General features: G+C 34.5%; 1 protein-coding gene across 1 annotated transcript in view; it reads right to left on the bottom strand.

The window, feature by feature from the left end:
* Window positions 1-2,531: 2,531 nt before the first annotated feature.
* LOC134242672 (CD109 antigen-like) overlaps window positions 2,532-21,269 on the bottom strand; it is a gene marked incomplete at its 3' end in the record, with an annotated part of 40,191 nt that continues 21,453 nt past the window's right edge. Inside the window, exons 17-27 of the mRNA XM_062724769.1 lie at window positions 12,292-12,349; window positions 9,241-9,364; window positions 8,592-8,709; window positions 8,183-8,296; window positions 7,880-7,990; window positions 7,307-7,435; window positions 6,942-7,080; window positions 5,407-5,583; window positions 4,997-5,078; window positions 4,588-4,744; window positions 2,532-2,609 (exon numbers count right to left, since the gene is read on the bottom strand). Coding sequence (XP_062580753.1) covers window positions 2,532-2,609; window positions 4,588-4,744; window positions 4,997-5,078; window positions 5,407-5,583; window positions 6,942-7,080; window positions 7,307-7,435; window positions 7,880-7,990; window positions 8,183-8,296; window positions 8,592-8,709; window positions 9,241-9,364; window positions 12,292-12,349 — 1,287 coding nt within the window. The remainder of the gene's footprint in view (window positions 2,610-4,587; window positions 4,745-4,996; window positions 5,079-5,406; window positions 5,584-6,941; window positions 7,081-7,306; window positions 7,436-7,879; window positions 7,991-8,182; window positions 8,297-8,591; window positions 8,710-9,240; window positions 9,365-12,291; window positions 12,350-21,269) is intronic.

Below are 21,269 nucleotides of genomic sequence, written 5' to 3'. Positions count from 1 at the left end.
TTTTCTCGAGAACGGCTAAAGATATGACAATGAAACTCACTGAGGTAATAGAACATCAAACTCCAATCTGAACAACGACCTTCATTTTTCGTCGTCGGCACCTCCGGTCGCAAACGGAAGTGAATTCAAAAAGTCCCATTTTTCAACTTTTTTGTTTTTCAATATTTTTCTTTAGGATTTACAGGGTTTATAGAGTGTCTAATGAGAATTCTAAATATATGTTCAGTATCTTGATGCGTGAATATATTGAAAAGATATGGCCGAACCAAACTTTGTCCCACTGTCGGGGGTTCAAATCCCGCTGGAGGCGTTTAAAAATTTTTTTCTTTGTTTTTTCTTATTTCTTCTCCGGTACTTTTTTTGTCCGCGAGTGTTCTCAGAAACTCTTCACCCAACTAAGTTAAAACCTTTTTAGGGTTAATAGGTGTGTTGTGTAGGTGTGCGGAACGAAGGTCATTTTGCGCGCATACGCATGCACGTGCGGGCGCGTGAAGTGAGTGAAATGACTGATATACTTAATATGGCCATAACTTTTCCATTTTTTGATGAAATGCTTTGAAACTCATAACATGAAGATATATTTATAGTGTTAATACCGTGACACTGTCAGATTAGCAAGAACTTACGCGCGTGCACGTGAGCTTCGCTCTGATTGGCTGAAACAAAAATCTCAATATCTCTTTTGTTTTTTGATGAAATGCTTTGAAATTTGATACATAGTCATGAAATGGGATATCCTACAATATGATATAGAAAAAATTTCATGAAATCACGCGCATGCACGTGTGCTGCAATCTGATTGGCTGAAACTTTAAATGACTATATCTCCTTTGTTTTTTGATGAAATACTTTGAAATTTAAAACATAGTCATGCATTGGGATATCCAACAATATGACATATTGGCTGAAAAAATTTCATGAAATCAACTTTTATACATAGCGCATATAGAAAAAATTTCATGAAATCGTGTGTGCTGCAATCTGATTGGCTGAAACTTTAAATGACTATATCTCCTTTGTTTTTTGATGAAATGCTTTGAACTTTTTTCATGAAATCACGCGCATGTACGTGTGCTGCAATCTGATTGGCTGAAACTTTAAATGACTATATCAGGATATCCTACAATATGATATAGAAAAAAATTTATGAAATCACGCGCATGCACGTGTGCTGCAATCTGATTGGCTGAAACTTTAAATGGCTATATCTCCTTTGTTTTTTGACGAAATGCTTTGAAATTTAAAACATAGTCCTTCATCAGGATATCCTACAATGCGATATAGAAAAAAATTAATGAAATCACGCGCATACACGTGTGCTGCAATCTGATTGGCTGAAAGTTGAAATGGCTATAACTCCCTTGTTTTTCAACCAAACAGGATGGGATTTAGAACATTGATAGATATAAGAGACTCCTACAAGAAGGTATGGTCTTCATGCACGTGCACGCACGTGCGTGCATTTGGAACGAGCGAAATTAAAAGTACACTTGAATGAGTAATTTTTAATACTTTTGGACTGAATGCTTTAAAATATAGTATATTAAAATATATAGATAGTGTAGACAAGATGATATGGTCATAACGCACATGCATTCACATGCATACGGGTGCAATGCTTTAATTTGAATATAATTGGTATTCTTCTGTTAAAGTCAAAAATGCACAGAATTTGTCTTATTTACTGAAGCTTACAAGGAATATGGCACCAAAAGGGAGTTGGGGGAGCGTTTGGAGAACATCTGTAACGGTTCCCGTTACAATTAGCACTAGTTTACTTTAGTCTCCGAGTCCGTAATCGCGTAAACAGCGTTAAAAATCTGCTTGCCGAGTGGAAAAGTCGAATTCAACAATGAAATGGTATATGTAAAGTAAGTATTCCCGAAAAATGCTAAAAGATATCCTTGATAATTGTTTTGCATTCTTACCTTCAGAGTTCTTCACTATATCTTTTAAATTTTCCTCGCCTACAACTTGCAAACTGTTTGACTAAAGCGAAAGTGAAAACGAGGCAGCTCGTGCGAGTCATTATTCGCTTTCAGCGGTCATTATTAAAATATAATTACTTCTTATTGACCAATCAGATAATCGGATTTCACAAAGTTATATAATATTACAAAATGCTGTATACAATTGAAAATTTACTCCTTTTTACTCTCCTAAATTTGGTATAACAAGCCCGTATGATTGTTTCATTTAAAAACCGTGCATGATCGTTTTATAAATAGTTCTTTTGTCCCGACTCGATGGGCAGAGTTATAGAAAATCGTGGGTTATGTACAGAAAACCCACACTTTTAACAAAAGAAATCACACCCAACTATGGTACAAGGAGATAACAGTACCACTATTTCTTGATTATCAAGAATGATAACCATCAGAAACTTGCCTTCATTTGAAGAGTGCAGGACACTTTTCACTTTTTAACTACGACGAGTCAATGTTAATAAATTCATTAAAAATATTATATGGATAATTCACAAACATTAGCTTTCTGTCTGTGTCAAAGTTAAACATTTAAAACAGACATACCCCCTGCATGTTCTCTGCTTCTTTGAGAGCGATAAGAGTAAACGCCGTGAGAGTCCTCTCACCTGCTGCTGAGCCGCCCTTAAAATAAAAAAAAAAAAAAAGAGGCCCATGGGCCACATCGCTCACCTGAGTAACTTGGGTGATGTAGTTCTTTACCAGATTCCCCCTCTTGCTAACCCTATCATGCCCCACTACCCCCTTCCCTTTTATGATTTTAAAACTTTAGAATCTACACTACCCCTGGATGCTTCCACATAAGTTTCAGCTTTCCTGGCCCAGTGGTGCTTGAGAAGAAGATTTATTCTATATATTTCTATGTAAAACTTGGATTCCCTATTGTGGCCCCGCCCTACCCCCGGGGGGTCATGATTTTAACAATTTAATATTTACACTACCCAAGGATGCTTCCACATACCATAAGTTTCAGCTTTTCTGGCCCAGCGGTTCTTGAGAAGAAGATTTTTAAAGATTTGTTCTATATATTTCTATGTAAAACTTGGATTCCCTATTGTGGCTCTGCCCTACCCCCGGGGGTCATGATTTTAACAATTTATTATCTACACTACCCAAGGATGCTTCCACATAAGTTTCAGTTTTCCAGGCCCAGTGGTTCGTGAGAGGAAGATTTTTAAAGATGTGTTCTATATATCTCTATGTAAAACTTGGATTCCCTATTGTGGCCCCGCCCTACCCCCGGGGGTCATGATTTTAACAATTTAATATCTACACTACCCAAGGATGCTTCCACATACATAAGTTTCAGCTTTCCTGGCCCAGCGGTCCTTGAGAAGAAGATTTTTAAAGATTTGTTCTATATATTTCTATGTAAAACTTGGATTCCCTATTGTGGCCCCGCCCTACCCCCGGGGGTCATGATTTTAACAATTTAATATCTACACTACCCAAGGATGCTTCCACATAAGTTTCAGTTTTCCTGGCCCAGTAGTCCGAGAGGAAGATTTTTAAAGATTTGTTCTATATATTTCTATGTAAAACTTGGATTCCCTATTGTGGCCCCGCCCTATCCCCGGGGGTCATGATTTTAACAATTTAATATCTACACTACCCAAGGATGCTTCCACATAAGTTTCAGCTTTCCTGGCCCAGCGGTCCTTGAGAAGAAGATTTTTAAAGATTTGTTCTATATATTTCTATGTAAAACTTGGATTCCCTATTGTGGCCCCGCCCTATCCCCGGGGGTCATGATTCGAACAATTGAATATCTACACTACCCAAGGATGCTTCCACATAAGTTTCAGCTTTCCTGGCCCAGTGGTTCTTGAGAAGAAGATTTTTAAAGATTTGTTCTATATATATTCTATGTAAAACTTGGATTCCCTATTGTGGCCCCGCCCTACCCCCGGGGGTCATGATTTTAACAATTTAATATCTACACTACCCAAGAATGCTTCCACATAAGTTTCAGCTTTCCTGGCCCACTGGTTCTTGAGAAGAAGATTTTTTAGTGACCCCACCCTATTTTTGTCTTTTCTTGATTATCTCCCCTTGTAAGGAGACTTGGCCCTTCATTTTAACAATTTGAATTCCCCTTCTTCTAAGGATGCTTTGTACCAAGTTTGGTTAAAATTGGCCCATTGGTTCTTGAGGAGAAGTCGAAAATGTGAAAAGTTTACAGACGGACGGACGGACGGACGACGACGACAAAATGTGATCAGAAAAGCTCACTTGAGCCTTCGGCTCAGGTGAGCTATAAATACGTCAGTGAGGTACGTAGTTTGTACAGAAACGCAGATTCAATGTACAGTGTTCAATTTCTATAGACAGCTGTAGTTAATTTTGTGCTTTACTCTCTCTCTCTCTGTATGCTTTACTCTCTCTCTCTCTCTCTCTCTCTCTCTCTCTCTGGCATTAAGATCAAAATACTCAATAAATCGGTCGGGGAACATTTCAACTTTGAAGGTCACAAATAGGGGACAGGACAGTAGTGGCGATTGACCATATCCCAAGATGGACAGACGCTGAGAGAAAAGGCAAAGAAAAGCTCTGGATGCACAGATTGAAGTCATTCTGATACATTTATTTATAGTCGTATTACCTGCATTCTGCTGTTTATGACTATGCCTGGTTCTCTGAAGGTTCCATTTTTGTTTTGTTGAGAAATGAGCCAGGTTACGGCATCCCTTACCACATTCTCGTCAATGGTGATAAAATTTGAGGCCTGAGAGAACGACTTCACAACAAAAGCAGTCAACCTGTAATTAGTTTTACTCTTCAAAACTTAAATGATACTTTTTATATCATACATGTAGTTACAGAAATAAAAGTATTCCTATGGTCTACATTAGAATTAAAAAGATATCTTTTCTAATCCAACAAATTTGATAGATAAACATTACCGTAAAACGTTTCAAATTTTTGTTTTCCAAAATGGCATATATTCTTCAAATATTCGTTTGCATTTGAAGCGTAATTAAACTCGATTATAAGTAAACAAATCTTCTTACCAAGTACTACCTGAAGCGTCACTCTTGCCAAAAGCGCTGTATGATCCGTCTGGATGGACATATGTCATCTGCCTCTGGTAACCTGAAATAAGCAAGATCAAATACATGTACTAGTATCTCAAACATATGCCAAAAGTTTTAATTGTCAACATATAGAAATCGCAAAGGAATTCACTTCTGTCCTCCTTCGTCTCAACCCCGGGTTGAACTTTCGATCACGAAATCTTTCTCCAAGCAGTAAAGGGACAACGCAATAGACCGTCCGCTATCCAAGCAAGTCAAAAAACTTGCTTCGATTCCAATGGAATTCTCGCGGGGCCGTCCTACACTACATGGTCAGTAAGAATGGAAGCGAGATACATTTATTTTATAGTTCTATTGGAGTATTGTAAGAAAAAGAAAAATATAACCTTTGATCATGTATTCTTTAGCTTTCTTTTCTAGGTCTGGTGTTAGGTTATTTGTAACTTTTAGGTATTTCTGTACGAATATATTGGGAGCAAAGTTCAGCATGTTCTGTTCACCACATCCATATGGCATCTTCAGTAGCGAATCTAGTCCATTGATTGATGGACCCATCACATCACCTGCAAGATTAAAAAAAAAAGATTATAGACATATATCAGTACATATTTCCTTCAGAAAAATCCGTAGAAATTGTTTCATTCACTTTTCTCAAGCTTGTCAGAAGTAATACAAAATGCTCATATTAGTTTGAACAAACGGCAATGAACACCCAAATAGATTATATTATCATTAAATACTAACGACCAGAAATCAAGTTCAAGAGTCCATAAATACAATAAATATAGACAACAGAGTTAACAAGGACCTCTAAAACATGAGGAAAGGGATCAGGTGTCACGGAGGAGTAAGAATCACATGTTAACATGTTGTGTGCTCCTTCTCATGTTGGCCCAAAAGAAAAATCTCTAAATTCAGTTAAAATAATAAAAAATAATCAATTACTTTTAAAAAAGTCAATTAGAAGTCAACTTAATGATAGATTCTATTTACTGAAAGGACCATTGTATCGACCATAGATCTTGTAAAATTCTGACATTATACGAGACTGTTGATATTCTTGTATTTCATAAATGTTCTTGTAAATGAAACATATGGTGATAACGAACGGTATTCAAGACGAAAAGTTCATAAAATAATGCAAAACAGGAGCAGAGCAAACACGGATTTCAAAACATAAGAGGTGGGATCAGGTGCCATGGAGGAGTGTGCATCCCCTGTCGACCGGTCACATAGGCCATATGGTCATTGTCATAATTGGGAAATAACGGAAAATCACATCGCCAATTCAGTGTATAAATAATGGACTAACAATTAGTATGACAAATGTCACTCAGCATTTGACTCAATGATAAATTGTATTTGCCATTGTATCGACCATAGAACTTACAAAGAACTTACAAAACGAGACCGCTGATATTCTTATTTCATCCTTTTGTTTGTAAATAATTTACTTATTATTATTAGAATACCTCGTTTTAGTAATTGTTTATACATAGAGCATGTTCTTGTTTATCGAATCAACTGAGGCACATAAACTCCGTCTGCAGGTAATGAAGGTATATTACTGCATAAGTAAGAGAAGTTAATGATAGGAAAGTTAAAGTCATCATGTTTATCATATAGCTTGGTTGTTAGATTACCATTCACGTCTTTTTCAAGTAATATAACCAATTATGAAGCAATGTGTCAGATTCTGTGGTATCTTTGATTTCAAGCTCACCAGGATATATTGTATCGATATAAGAATGGGTATTACAATTGTTAATTGACAATACGTCGTAGTAAGTTCTATGTATCGAGTTGAAGGCCATATTCTGCTTCATATGAATGTTTTGACTGCGCATTTCAGAAACAAAATTCGTAACAGAAAAAACAAACAAACCAATATAAAATTCGTAACAGAAAAAAACAAACAAACCAATAACTGATGCCCTAATACGCCTTGATCCGGCCACAGTATTTGGTGGAAATTCTATTCTTACATCTTCGGAAAATGTGCCAGAATCACCAGTATTTATCAGCACAGGGTTGTGTAATTCCTTCTCAAGTCCTTCGGGCTGAAGCATTTATAAATTATTGGAAAATGATATTAATAATCCTTTTTTCTTTACAATGTTTGTATTTAAAACTCTCGTAATTGTCTTAAAGTAAATGAGAAAATAAGATATCTTCTAATAAAGGATAAGGTAATCGTTCCGAAAGTTTGTATTGGATCTACCCAGTTGTATATAATTGATCATATATAAAATATATTTCAAAATATATGTATTGAATATCGCTGACCTCTACTTTGAGAGTCCGGATAATGGAATCACTAGCACCAGTTGACGTGGCGGTGATATTAATTTTAAGATCACCGATCTCGGAAGGAACAATAGGAAAATAGACAGGATAGATCTCCCCAGGTGCTATCTATAATTGAATCAATATTGCAATACAATCAAGCAATAGCCAAAAAGACATAAAATGAAGGTATGGTCATACTACATCACCAGTTTTGTAGTAAAGCAAGAGGGTTCAAACAGAGTACAAGAGAATACAGATAACTTAGAGAAACTCAAAGAACAGGCTCAAGCATTGAAGTAAATATAATTTGTTTCCTACATGGGTGTATTATGCATGAGGCTATTATACTTGTTATAACTAATTTGAAGAGATATTTAAAGAGATTACTAATATTTTCCAAGTTTATTTTCCAGTTCTTAGGAGAAAAAATTATTAAAAAGAATTATCCACTTTTCTAAACTTTTGACATGATATTAAGTCTCCTCCAAAAAAAAATGTTTGTATCATCTGTCCTTAAGTAGGAAGAAAAGTATTTTGTAGATATATTAATTGATGATACAAAGTTCATACATTGAATGTTCGTCCAATTCTGAATGAAAATCTCCCGGTTTTTGCTTGGTTGTCTTTTAGGTAAGTGATGACATTTTTGAAGGCCGTGTTTTTATTAATGATAACGAGAACCTGAAAAAAGGAAATATGAAATAAAACATTTAAAATTCGCACGAAGTACGTGCACCACTCCCATTTCTGAGAAAAAATGTCGAAAATTCACCTTTCATAAATACAAATATTTTTTAGACAAACTCAATAACAATAATTGGCAAAGGCCCATTGAACATCATTTAAAAATGTTTACATAATTATTTTTCATACCTTGATATCTTTCTTTAGGTAGTTAAACACATTAACTTGAAGAACCACTAGTTCCCCTCGTATAACAGAGTAAGGCAAAGTCAGACTCACAAAGAAAGGCTGAAACACTCTAAGCTGTAATCGAATTAATACTGATACACTAAAAATCACATGGTTGTCATCTGATAAATAAAACTTGGATGAACAAAAGAATAAAACAAAACCTATATAATGCAATCTTTGGTTTGATCCACTGTACATGAAAATCTTTCAAATTGATTAATTAGCAATTATCATGCAATTGTTTTTATGCACTCAACGCTAAATAAATTTGCAATGAATTTTGAAAATAATGGCTAAAAAAGTTAATTTCTAGGACATATTTATTATAAACTGTTTACAGGTTAGAGATACCACAAATATTTCTCACGTTAGCAGGGGACGGGTCCAGTCCCAGTCCAGAGTTAGGGTTGACAGCAAATGCTGTAGCGACCCAGGTAGTGATAGAATCAGGAACAGGAACACTGAGTGACGTCATACCGTCCGGGCTGTAAAGATAATTGTATTATGATATAATCTTGATGACTTTGACTTTTATACCGTAACTTTCCTTAATGATGCTATGTACTATTTCCCCCTGCATATGAAGTTTATTCTTCCCAGTTAATTTAATACACAAGAGCATTTCATTTTTCTAAATTAAGACGGGTGTGTGAGAAATAAGTTTACTATATGAAATATGAAAACTATCTAGGTTAAAGTCAACAGTTTGCAAATTTTGTGTCTGGTATAATTACCTTGTCATCGATATGTCGTTATGCCGAATGTTGCCTAGACTAACGTCTTTCTTATACATTGTTAGGTCATTTTCTTCACTTTCTATAAATTTACCCCGTTAGGTCAATCATAACATTTGTAACCAGTTGACAAGGGATGGTTAATCCTCCATGGCACCTGATCCCCCTCTGTTTTCAGATATTCATGTTATCTCTGCTCATAATTAAATGATCACTGTTCGTTTTCTTTACATTTTAATTTTACAAAACAGTAATATTTAACGCATTGTGTTTAATACTTACCCTATTGTTTTATTTAACCAAAACCAGGTTTCTGGAAACAACGTTCGAACATGCTTTTTTGGTTCTGCTATAGAACCACCAATGCTTACACGTCTGTCACTTCTCATCACAGATACAATCTCGACTGTAAAATGACGTTCATTTACAGGTTACACGACTTAACTTCAAAGTATTCCAGCTTCATTTCCGCATAGAAAAGTAAAGTATATGAAAAATATATAATTTAGCCAAATTCGAAACATAATGCCACAGAATGGTAATGCAACTTCCTTTTTAATAAGATGTGTTTGTGAAACAATGATGTGACTGCTTATGGCGAAGGTTAGTTCAAGTTCAAAAGATAAAAAATTTGTTGATACTCAATTAACCCCTTCCATGAAAAAGATTTTAAGCATTTCTAGACAAATTGATTTCAATGCAATTTCACGGTATTATTGTATTTTTTGTTTATACCAATGTTTATATATTTTGAAAGGTGGTATTTTGTAGTTTCTGGAAATGATAATTAAATATTCATTTCAGTTGCCATAGCAAGGAACTACACTATTATCATGCTGGAATTTCCATTTTTTCAATAAAGAGTTTGATTCTGGTTTATTTGATTAGTGAAATATTTTTGAAAATATGTGACTGTTGCGTTGAAAATGATCAGCTTGTTGTACATAAAAAGACAAGTTTAAGCATTTTGGGGGTTGGGGTGGGGTGGGGTGGGGGGGGGGGGGGTTGGGAGGTAATCACCACAATTGATTTTGATAATGGCTAAATCGCTCGAATAGTGTGCAAAGTTTGACTAGAGCTTGCAAAAAACTGGTAAAATCAACCAAAAAATTATGTGTAATATTTTATTGTAAATATTTCCTCTTTTTAAACGTGGAAGAATTATTCTGATATTTGCAGTATTAACAGAGATATGAGTGTTTGTTCACACTATACTCCTTTTTCAATCCAGATGCGTATAAATGCTTATATTTGTTTTTTTAAAAATATACCTGTAAAATGTTACCAACCAATGCAAAGTAATAGCGAAGGTTAAAGTTTTTCAAAAACAAGTCACACAACGTCAAAGTTAAGGACAAATGGTCGAAATGAATGGTAACCAATGAATGATGATCATTATGCTGGCATCAATATTCATTAAGATACCTATTGATTTCTGTAAGAAATTACTGCAAATTTTAATTAAATTATCAAAATGCAAAAGACAATGACTTGAGTGTCTTTTTTGTGTGGTAAACCCTTGAAGTCTTTCACGATGACATATGTTATGTAAATTATTAATCTTGAAAAGGAGAACTTAATTCTTTGAAGACGACATGTACAACAACATCGGACAAAGAGTCTTATGTGTAAGTTGAGTCATTTTGAAAAAATGAATGTTTGAAGAATTGGCTTGCAGATAAATAAACTAAATTAGCTCAAATATTATCATTATCACAGGGAAAAGTGGCTTACATGATATTCATGTGATTATCTTTTTATTTGAAAATGATGTGAAAATCATATGAAAATTATATAAATATATTTACATGTGAATATCATATGAATATAAGTTTATATGATTTTCACATATTAATCTTTTTTGAACTTTCATGTGAAGATTTCTTTGCAAGATATTTATGCAATATGCTCTTCATGTAAAATTAATATGAAATTTATGTCAAAGTCACATGAACTTTTCACATAAATTTCACATGCCTTGTTTTTCGTGACCTTTTCATGTGAAGAATTTTCGTGAGCCACTTTTGCCTGTGTATACAAATAAACAAAGATAAATACGAGGGTTGTCCCAAAAAGTCGTACACAAGGAAAGAAGTTTAGTTTCTGTTTGTTAAATTAAATTTCTTTCCTTGTCATAGCAAAAAGTATCATTTTATAATAATGCATTCAAGTTTCATGATGATATCACATCTAATAAGAAAAATATGTAAAAATAAAGAAAGAATGTATGTGTACACGGCCGCATGAAAGCAAGCGTAAATTACCTCTCCTAAAACGTCATGATTTCATTGTCTGCTTTTTATGCGTATATTAACATTCAATATTTTTTCTTAAACCGAAAGACCACTTTTGACCGAAGGACTTATCTAAATTCACTACTGTCCGTTTATTTTTTATTTGTATTTTTTAAGCAGATTCAAATTTCAGTCAAAATTTAGTCGAAAAATTCACCGATTGTAGGCAGCAGAAAATACACATTGTTTGATGTCGTTCGCTTTCCAGACTGTTCCCAATTGCCTGCGTTTAACAAACAGTACTCTACTTCTTACATTTCTTACATATCGTAACTATTTTCGGATATAGAGGAAAAACTCTCATTGAATATCATGCCATTTAGAAATAACTTCTTTATTAAGATGCGGTGTGTAATGTCACTTCTGTACCCTTTTTTCCCGTCTCTGATGTATGAAAACCATATCCAACACAATTTATTACATCTCCGTGCGCCGGTTGCGCGTTTGACGACGTCATTTTCATCAAACTCAATTCCAACGACACTATGAAAATCATGACACCAATCGTCTGTTTCTAATGCTATTAATATGAAATTTTGACATATTATTAAGATTTTGATTCTAATTTTAATGATTTAAATTTGAGTTCAATGTATTACTACTACTTAGTACTAACGAAATAAAAGCAAATGTAATACTTATATGAGTAAATTATTCAGAATTTTGTTTGTGCGCCGGCAGGCCTTATCGGCCTTCATATAAATCGTCATAATATTACTAATATGAAAGATATATATTTAAAAATTCACAACTTTAAAGAGCTTTGAATATATTATTTCTATGCCAAATTTGGTTAGTATTGGTTGCATGTTTAAGAAATTATAAACATTGTCTACGACTTCTAGGGACAACTCTCATATTAATAATATTATAATATCTATAATGGAATGATATTAATATCGATAATACTGATAATATTTTACTGTCATATTTTATCATTACAATGTAAAATGTTAATAATTTATCTCTTGATCACATATCAGCATTAACATGTAACCAATTTTTGACAAAATGAACGGAAGTGGGATACAATACTCACAAGGAGGACGTGGGGTTTTATAAACCATGGCGTCCGTAAGAACAGCTAAATTGTTCTCCTACAAACACAAGCAGTAAACAAGAATACTTAAAGCTTCCTGACTAAAAATAAAAAAAAGTACTTACCACCCCCCCCCCCGCATTTTTTGTAAATTTATACTCCAAGAATAGGTTCCATGGACCTCAACGCTCACTTACATCACCCAAGAGCTGCTGATTATTTGGTAATTTAAAATAACTTTTCCATTTGCATTACCCTGGCTCTAAGGGGCTAAGACTAAGTTAAAATTGAATCAATAATCATCTTGAGGGGAAAACTGATTTGTACAAATTACATAATAGTGTGCTACATAATACTGATAACATATCAATTAAAATTGTCAAGGATATATGGTTATATAGATTTTTTCCCCAAAAAATCTTATACATATAAAAGGACTGTTTGGTAAAATCATGGACAAAGTGTTTGATAAAATATAGACGAAGAAATACTTTATCATATTTGAATATGCATGAGGTACAGTCCTATGGCGCACGATTGATAAAAAACCAGGGTATCATTAGAGAATACACGACTATTATTTCGAAATAAATGTATTAAATAGAAGAGATTTGGGTAACAATTATCCTATTTTTAATCCACTATTCTAATGCAATTGTTTTGTAAAACACGTTTTGATTGGCTAATGCACTGATGTTTGAAGCAGTAAAACGAGCATTAACGTGCGTGAAAGCTTTTTCATTGTGACGTCATAATAGAGCGACGCAAAAACACAATGCTCCGTGACGTATTTCATGTAACAAAATTCAACAAAATAAGACGTAAACAACAAACAAAATGCATGGATTGCATTAGAATGGGAATAACTAATCTTCTAATTTGGTATTTGCGACCGTTAATGCTGATTTAACGGTCGCAAACATCCGTTTTACCGGCTCCGCTTACGCGTCGCCGGTAAAACTCAGTTTGCGCCCGTTAAATCAGCATTAACGGTCGCAAATACCAAATTAGAAGATAGTTATTCCCTAAATCTATTGTGTCGTCATTTGGAAATTTCAATGCATTTCCTTAATTTTTTGTATTTGAAATGGTAGAGTCGTAAACACAACACACAAGAAGACCACGTTCGATGACGTTACCGGAAAGCAGTTCAGTTTGCTTTAGATGAATTAATGACGCCCTAAAAGTCTCAAAATGAATACAGAAGAAAATAATAGATAAAAATATCACTAGATCTTTAGTATACAAGTGACACGTAAGTTTTCCCAGCGAAATGGTTTTTGATCGAGTCTCCGTGCATTACAATCAGCTGTGGGAAAGCGAAAGATACCGTCATTGTTGACCGTCAATATAAGAGAGCCTACTCAGTTGAATGATAAATATTCAGAATGTCCCATGTGTGTGCAAGGTTGGTTACCCAACTATTTATGGAGGAATAAAGGGAAAATCAAGCATGCATCAATGAAATTTCCAAATTTAAGTTGGAATTATCCAACTATTTTTAACATTGGAAACATGACGCTGCTTTAGACACTTTTGACGATATCATCCGTGCGCAGTAGGGTGATACAACACATAACATAAAATCTCCTATTTTGTTCATTTATGCATATATCTATTTGAAAGGAGATGGGTGAACATAACAAGAGAAAAGCCCAAAGTGCAACAAACATGAAGATGAAAAATTAAATCTCAATTTTATCAAAATTTTCTTTAATATTTCAACTAACACTAAAGGATATTTTATTTAAAATATCTATAACTTGCACAAATCTCATGAAAATTGAAGTTATTTGCCTATGAAATATGATACACACACGAAAGAGGACGAAACAAGTCATTTTTTCACACTATAACACTATTTTTCGTTCTGAGTGGGTCTTCTCTCCATTTTTTTGAAAGGCAATCCTCAAAGTTTGCATTAAAACATACATATTTTGGTTTCCAAAATTATGGAGCAATGACCCACTATACCTAAAAACTAAGTTTATGACATAGCTTTCGTATCTTTTTCAGAAATACTTGAAGTCCCTTAAGTCAATGGTCATATCACAAACATGATTTAAAGGCCACACTTCATCAGGACTTGTGTAGCGTAGTGGTTAGCGTGCTAGTCTCATTAGAGAATGCAACTCAGGATTTTTATTGCCAGGGTTCGAACCCAATGGATACCACACTATTTTTCTTGATAAAATAAAAAAATTTAACGAAAAATTATCCCCAGAACTTTTTGTTTATCGTGATTTTACAAAAATCAATGATGAGATTACTTAAAATACTAAAATAACAATTTGAATAATTATGATTTTTATACATCTGAAGCTTCTGGGTTTTTTGCACGCTAAGTTCACCCATCTCCTTTGTTTTATATATTGATAAAAAAGTACTAATGAGTAGCGAAAACGTTAGGATGCAGTGAACTTTAGTGAAGATTATTATTCACTCTAGAAAACTTGTGAACGATTTTACCTGACAACCCTAGTATATCTGTAACGTAATGTTTTAATATCCTATTTTATTCTGCTTTCATGTTAAATACTAAAATCTGATTGGTTTAGCTGCAGTTAACAATCCGTTCTATTACCCTTCGCCTTAGCAACACACGTGACAACGGGTAACACAACGGTGATGCCACATGCGTGCAAATCATGCGCGTACGGTTCACCATAGAATTCTCAACACGTCAGTTGTACGTTTGAAAGAAGTCGAATAAACGACGTCAGTAAAGCTTCTGTCCAATGTAGCTTACTTGAAAACAACAAACGAGAGACGAAACATGCTTGCGAGTGTAGAAATAACGAAAATTTTAGGATTTTCTGAGAATCAAACAAACAAATAATAGGTCGGTAAATCTTTTCCGAAGCTTTCTTATGAATAGAATAGAAGCGAGGAGCTTGAAGCCTTTCTAAATGTGAACGTAAAGACGATCGAAGATTTTTTTCCTGACATCCTAAGTCAATAAGACATTCAGTATAATGAAATATTATAAACATATTATAAATACTAGTATCAAAACTGGTATTTTTCCCGATAGTTTTAAACTTGCAAAAGTTACCCCAGTCTATAAAAAAGGAAACAGATTAGATCCAAATAATTATAGGCCTATTTCTATTTTACCAACATTATCAAAAGTTATTGAAAAACATGTGGCAAAATATATACGATCTCTTTTTTCGGACTTTGATCTTATTGTAGACTCTCAATCAGGCTTCAGAGAACTACATTCATGCCAAACAGCCCTTACAAAAATAACAGATGAATGGTTAAATGAAATGGACCAAGGTAAACTTGTTGGTACTGTTTTTCTTGATTTCAGTAAAGCTTTTGACCTTGTCAATCATGATATTCTACTTAAAAAACTACAATGTTATAACTTTGACGCAATAACTTTACAATGGTTCAGATCATATTTAAGTGAAAGACTTCAAAGTGTACATCTGTCCAACAAACATTCATCTTATCAGCAAGTCACAGCGGGAGTTCCACAGGGATCTATTCTAGGTCCTCTTCTGTTTTTATTTTACATTAATGATCTTCCCTTATGTATTACAAAATCCAAATTAGACTTATTTGCAGATGATGCCACTTTGCATGCATCAAGTAAAGATTCTCAAACTATTGTAGATACATTATCAACGGATATAGCTTTTATAGAAAAATGGTGTTCTCAAAATCAAATGGTTCTAAATGCTACAAAAACTAAATGCATGTTAGTTGGTACGCATCAAAAGAGATCAAATTTTTCTGAGCATGAAATTAATCTGGTTGTATCTAACAGAAAACTTGATTTTGTATCAAATGAAAAAATTCTTGGAGTTTATTTAGATAATTCTTTACAATACAATGTACACATTGACCATGTTTGTAAAACACTGTCACGTAAAATTTCTGCCCTCCGTAGAATTAAAAAATTTCACCCTATTCAAACACGCAAGCTGTTTTACAATGCATATATTATGCCTTCAATTGATTATTGTTTAACTGTTTGGGGTAATACATCTCACTCAAATCTTGACAGAGTATATAAACTTCAAAAACGTGCTGCAAGATGTATTTTAGATGCTCCTCCTGATGCGCCCTCACAACCTCTCTTTGAGAAACTAGATTGGCTCACAGTGTATGAGCAACTTATTGTAAATAAATATGTTTTGTTATATAAATCATTGTTCAACTCTCACCCTACTTATCTAAATAGTATGTTTGACTTCCAGTGTAATAATCGATACAATCTTCGATCTGAATCTAATTTAGACCTCTGTGTACCATCTCATAAATGTAAACTCTTTGAGAACTCCTTTCAATACTCTGGTGCTATCTTATGGAATAATTTACCTGTACATATAAGAATGTCTCAAACACTCAATGCTTTCAAGCATCAAGTCAAAAAATTTGTAAAACAATGTAGAAATAGCTTATGATTATTTATTGATTTTGTATATTTATATATATGTATGTATGTATGTTGATATTTTGTCTATAGAAGGCCCCGGGGAAGAATAGTGCATGCACTAATCGGGTTACCTTCTTTAAATAAAGAATTATTATTATTATTATTATTATTATTATAAATAAATGGTGCCTGTTTTGGAGGGTAACAGTTGAAATTGACACCCCTCGGAAAACCATTGTCAACCTCCGCTAACGCGTCTTTTGACAATAGTTTTCCTTGGTGTGTTAATTTCAACTGTTACCCTCCAAAACAGGCACCATTGATATAGTGTCGTATATTAACCTCCTCCTAATTGATGGATTGATTGTATGCTGTTTAACGTTCCCCTCTAGAATTTTCTTTATATGGAGACGCTACTACTTGCCGGTGGAGAGCTCTAATTCTGTCCTATACTCGGCACTTAGGGCCATTGATCAGTGAGGGATCTTTTTCTTAACAACACCTACTGCAACCTTAGACCTCAGTTAATACGGTCTCATCCAAAGTACCGGTCACCATGTCACACAGTGGGATTTGAATGCGCGATGCAAGAATCGACTTTTATTTAGCAACTCTAGAGCAAACGCTCTAAACACTGCGCCACAAAGGTGATCCCTCCTTCTTGAAGAAGGCATGATTTTACAATTTGTTAAGTTATATTAGGTCAGTAACCTTTTGTCTAAGTTTAACATAGGAATATAGGAAAATGTCTTTAAAAATCTTCTCAAAAACAGCACAGTTATTCTTATTCATGTTTGTTTGGAAGTATACTCAGGGTAGTGTAGACTCAAAAATGTTCGAGAGAATTTTTTAGAAGATGAAGAGTTTTAGAATGTTCCACCTTTTTGTGTGCTTATCTGATTATCTCTTTTTTTGAATTCGTTTCATTCAAGGGAATCTTGTGGAAAATTTGATTATTATAAGTCCTGATTATATAGTACTGAAGAAAGAGTCCAATCGTACTGAAAGAAGAAAACCTAAGACTAAAACAAAATAATAATGAGAGAAAACACCAATATAAAAAAGATTGTCAAGATGTAGGGGAAGACGACTGATTTAACAGACACTACCCATACTGAGATATCAGTTAGACGAAGGGTAGGACGACTGACCGGGGTCCATAACGAATCCAATGCATCCACAAATACACTAGGACAGAGAAGATTGTCAGAATCTATGGACATATAATACAGATGAAAAACCACAAATACAAGAGTACAGAGAAGATTGTAAGAATGAAAGGACAAAAATAGAGATAGCAAACCACCAATACACTGTTACATGGAAAATTGTCAGGATATAAGGATGGACAATAGAGATGGCAAACCACCAATACACTGGTACCTGGAAAATTGTCAGGATATAAGGATGGACAATAGAGATTGCAAACCATCAATACACTGTTACATGGAAAATTATCTAGATATAAGGATGGACAATAAAGATGGCACACCAACAATACACTGGTACCTGGAATATTGTCAGGATATAAGGATGGACAATAAAGATGGCAAACCAACAATACACTGGTACCTGGAAAATTGTCAGGATATAAGGATGGACAATAGAGATGGCAAACCAACAATACACTGGTACATGGAAAATTATCTGGATATAAGGATGGACAATAGAGATGACAAACCACCAATACACTGGTACCTGGAAAATTGTCAGGATATAAGGATGGACAATAGAGATGGCAAACCACCAATACACTGTTACATGGAAAATTGTCAGGATATAAGGATGGACAATAGAGATGGCAAACCACCAATACACTGTTACATGGAAAATTATCTGGATATAAGGTTGGACAATAGAGATTGCAAACCACCAATACACTGTTACATGGAAAATTATCTAGATATAAGGATGGACAATAGAGATGGCAAACCACCAATACACTGGTACCTGGAAAATTGTCAGGATATAAGGATGGACAATAGTGATGGCAAACCACCAATACACTGTTACATGGAAAGTTATCTGGATATAAGGATGGACAATAAAGATGGCAAACCACCAATACACTGGTACCTGGAAAATTGTCAGGATATAAGGATGGTAAATAAAGATGGCAAACCACCAATACACTGGTACCTGGAAAATTGTCAGGATATAAGGATGGACAATAGAGATGGGAAACCACCAATACACTGGTACCTTGAAAATTGTCTGGATATAAGGCCGGGCAATACAGATAAAAAACCACCAATACACGGTAACATAGAAAATTGTCAGGACATAAGGATGGACATTACAGATGACAAATTACCCATACATAAGATTGTCAGGAACTATGGACAAAGAATAGAGAGGTAAAATCACCCATACACTAGTGCAGAGTAAATCGTCAGCATCTCGGTGCAAATAATAGAAATGAAATACCACCAATACACTTATACAGAAAATATATTCAGGACCTAGGGAAAAACAATGGAGATTACAAATCATCAATGCATTAGTGCAGAGTAAATCGTCAGGATTTCGGTGCAAATAATAGAAATAAGATTCCAGCAATACACTTATAAAGAGATTGTTGTCAGGACACAGGGACAAAGAATGGAGATGACAAACTGCCAAAACAGAAAAAGGTGGTCAGTCATTATGTGTGTACATTACTGATACAAATGTCATAATGTATAATGAATCTTTCTGATACATCAATTGGTACAACATGTGTCAGTATTTTTTTCTCTATTTGATCATTTAAAAGTTCAAAAGATCACACACACACACACACCCTCACACACACACACACACACACACACACACACACACACATATATATATATATATATATATATATATATATATATATATATATATATATATATATATTAAGCACTAAAAGTGACCAACGAATAAAAATTGTCAAATTTTCGGGACGCCCTGTCCCTTCCTCAGGACAAAGAAAAAAGTTAAAAAGTCATAAGAACAAAGGAAAAAGAGAAGCAAAAACAACTAGCACTACTACTAAACTACTAAACACTAGATATTTACATACTTAATTACATGTTGAATTGGAAATTTTTAAGAACACTAATAAAGAAAGAAATCCGGACCGCTATGAAATGCGTCCGGTCTATCGGGTATACTCGGGTGAAGTGCGATTTACATAATTGAACGAATTGATTATGCTAATTAATTACGACAATCAGTAAATCGTACATTGTTTCATTCTCTCAAAATGGCGTAACTTTACTAAATAAAGAATAATCAGAGAAAAATAATATAGCAGGGATATTTAAACATATGAATTATGATCAATTATAAATTTTGAAATATTTAAAGCTGAACACTACTCGTAAATAGGCATAGTCCGCCATATTTCCCGTTGTTCAACGCTCTCCCTACAACCCGTATATAAGGAGCAGATCGCTAACCAGTTCAATGTATTTCACTATAGAGATCCGACGAGTGTAGACGTACACCCTACACTGCGTGCTAGTCAATCTCGATGAAATTATCAAATTTTACGTATTTTTTCCAAAACAGGACAAAAGTATCATGAAAAATACAGGTCAAAACATTATTTACAAACAAATAATGTACATAAAAACAAGAAATAAACGCAAAAAATCTAGGACCTCGAAAGGAGTAATACATGTCGGCCACGAGTTTCGAGTGTGCAATCGGGTGTAACGAAATCAAACGGTTTATATACCCGTCTGACAGTGCCTATTTATGAGAAGTGTTCAGCTTTAAGGACTTATTATCGGGAAAAAATAATTAACAAATGTGTAAGCAATAAATAGTTATATGGGTTGTTCGAGAGTTGGTGACGCAAATTAATTGTAGAATTTACACTAAATTGAGAGAATAATCTTGTTTGGAATCATCAGGAATTGGGTCTAGTTTACGTTCATTCTGGTGAAGTCATTCAGTTTGTTAATACCATTAAGGCGGAATGACTTCAATCTGTGCATCCAGAACTTTTCTTTGCTTTTTCTCTGAGCATCTGTCCATCTTGGGTTATGGTCAATCACAACTACTGTCATGTCCTCCCATTTGTGACCCTCAAGGTTGAAATGTTCCCCAACGGGTTCATTGAGTTTTTTGGTCCTAATGGTCGAACGGTGGTTATTGACTCTCCTGCGGAGATCTCCTGTTTCACCAATATACTGTTTGGAGCAAACTTTGCAACTGATGAGATAAATGCAGTTGTCAGTATGACAGGACAAATTCCCTAGTATTTTGTAGCTGCGGCCTGTAACAGGGCTGTTAAAACTGTCTGTGTCAGTGCTGTGCTTACAAAGAAGACATCTTCTCTCAGAGCAAGTTTTAAAGCCCCCGTTAGGTAATGGGTTGTCCAGTCTTGTTCTTACTACCATGTCATTTAGGTTCCTTTGGCGTCTGTATGCAGCCAATGGGGGTTCTTTAAAGACCTCTGCCATTCGTTTGAATGGAGAATTGGTAGGTTCTTTTGAAGGATACCGCTAAGGTTCTTAAGGACGGGATAGTATGTGGTTACCAGAGGGACCCTGTCGCTATTGTCTTTTTCATTGTAGCGTAATAGGTTTTGCCTGTCATGTTCAGCCATCTCATC

The sequence above is a fragment of the Saccostrea cucullata genome, unplaced genomic scaffold, assembly GCF_032062105.1.
Source record: "Saccostrea cucullata isolate Sc308-1 unplaced genomic scaffold, CSIRO_AGI_Scuc_v1 ctg2700, whole genome shotgun sequence".
Lineage (NCBI taxonomy): Eukaryota > Metazoa > Mollusca > Bivalvia > Ostreida > Ostreidae > Saccostrea > Saccostrea cuccullata.
This window is presented reverse-complemented; position numbering and strand designations above follow the sequence as displayed.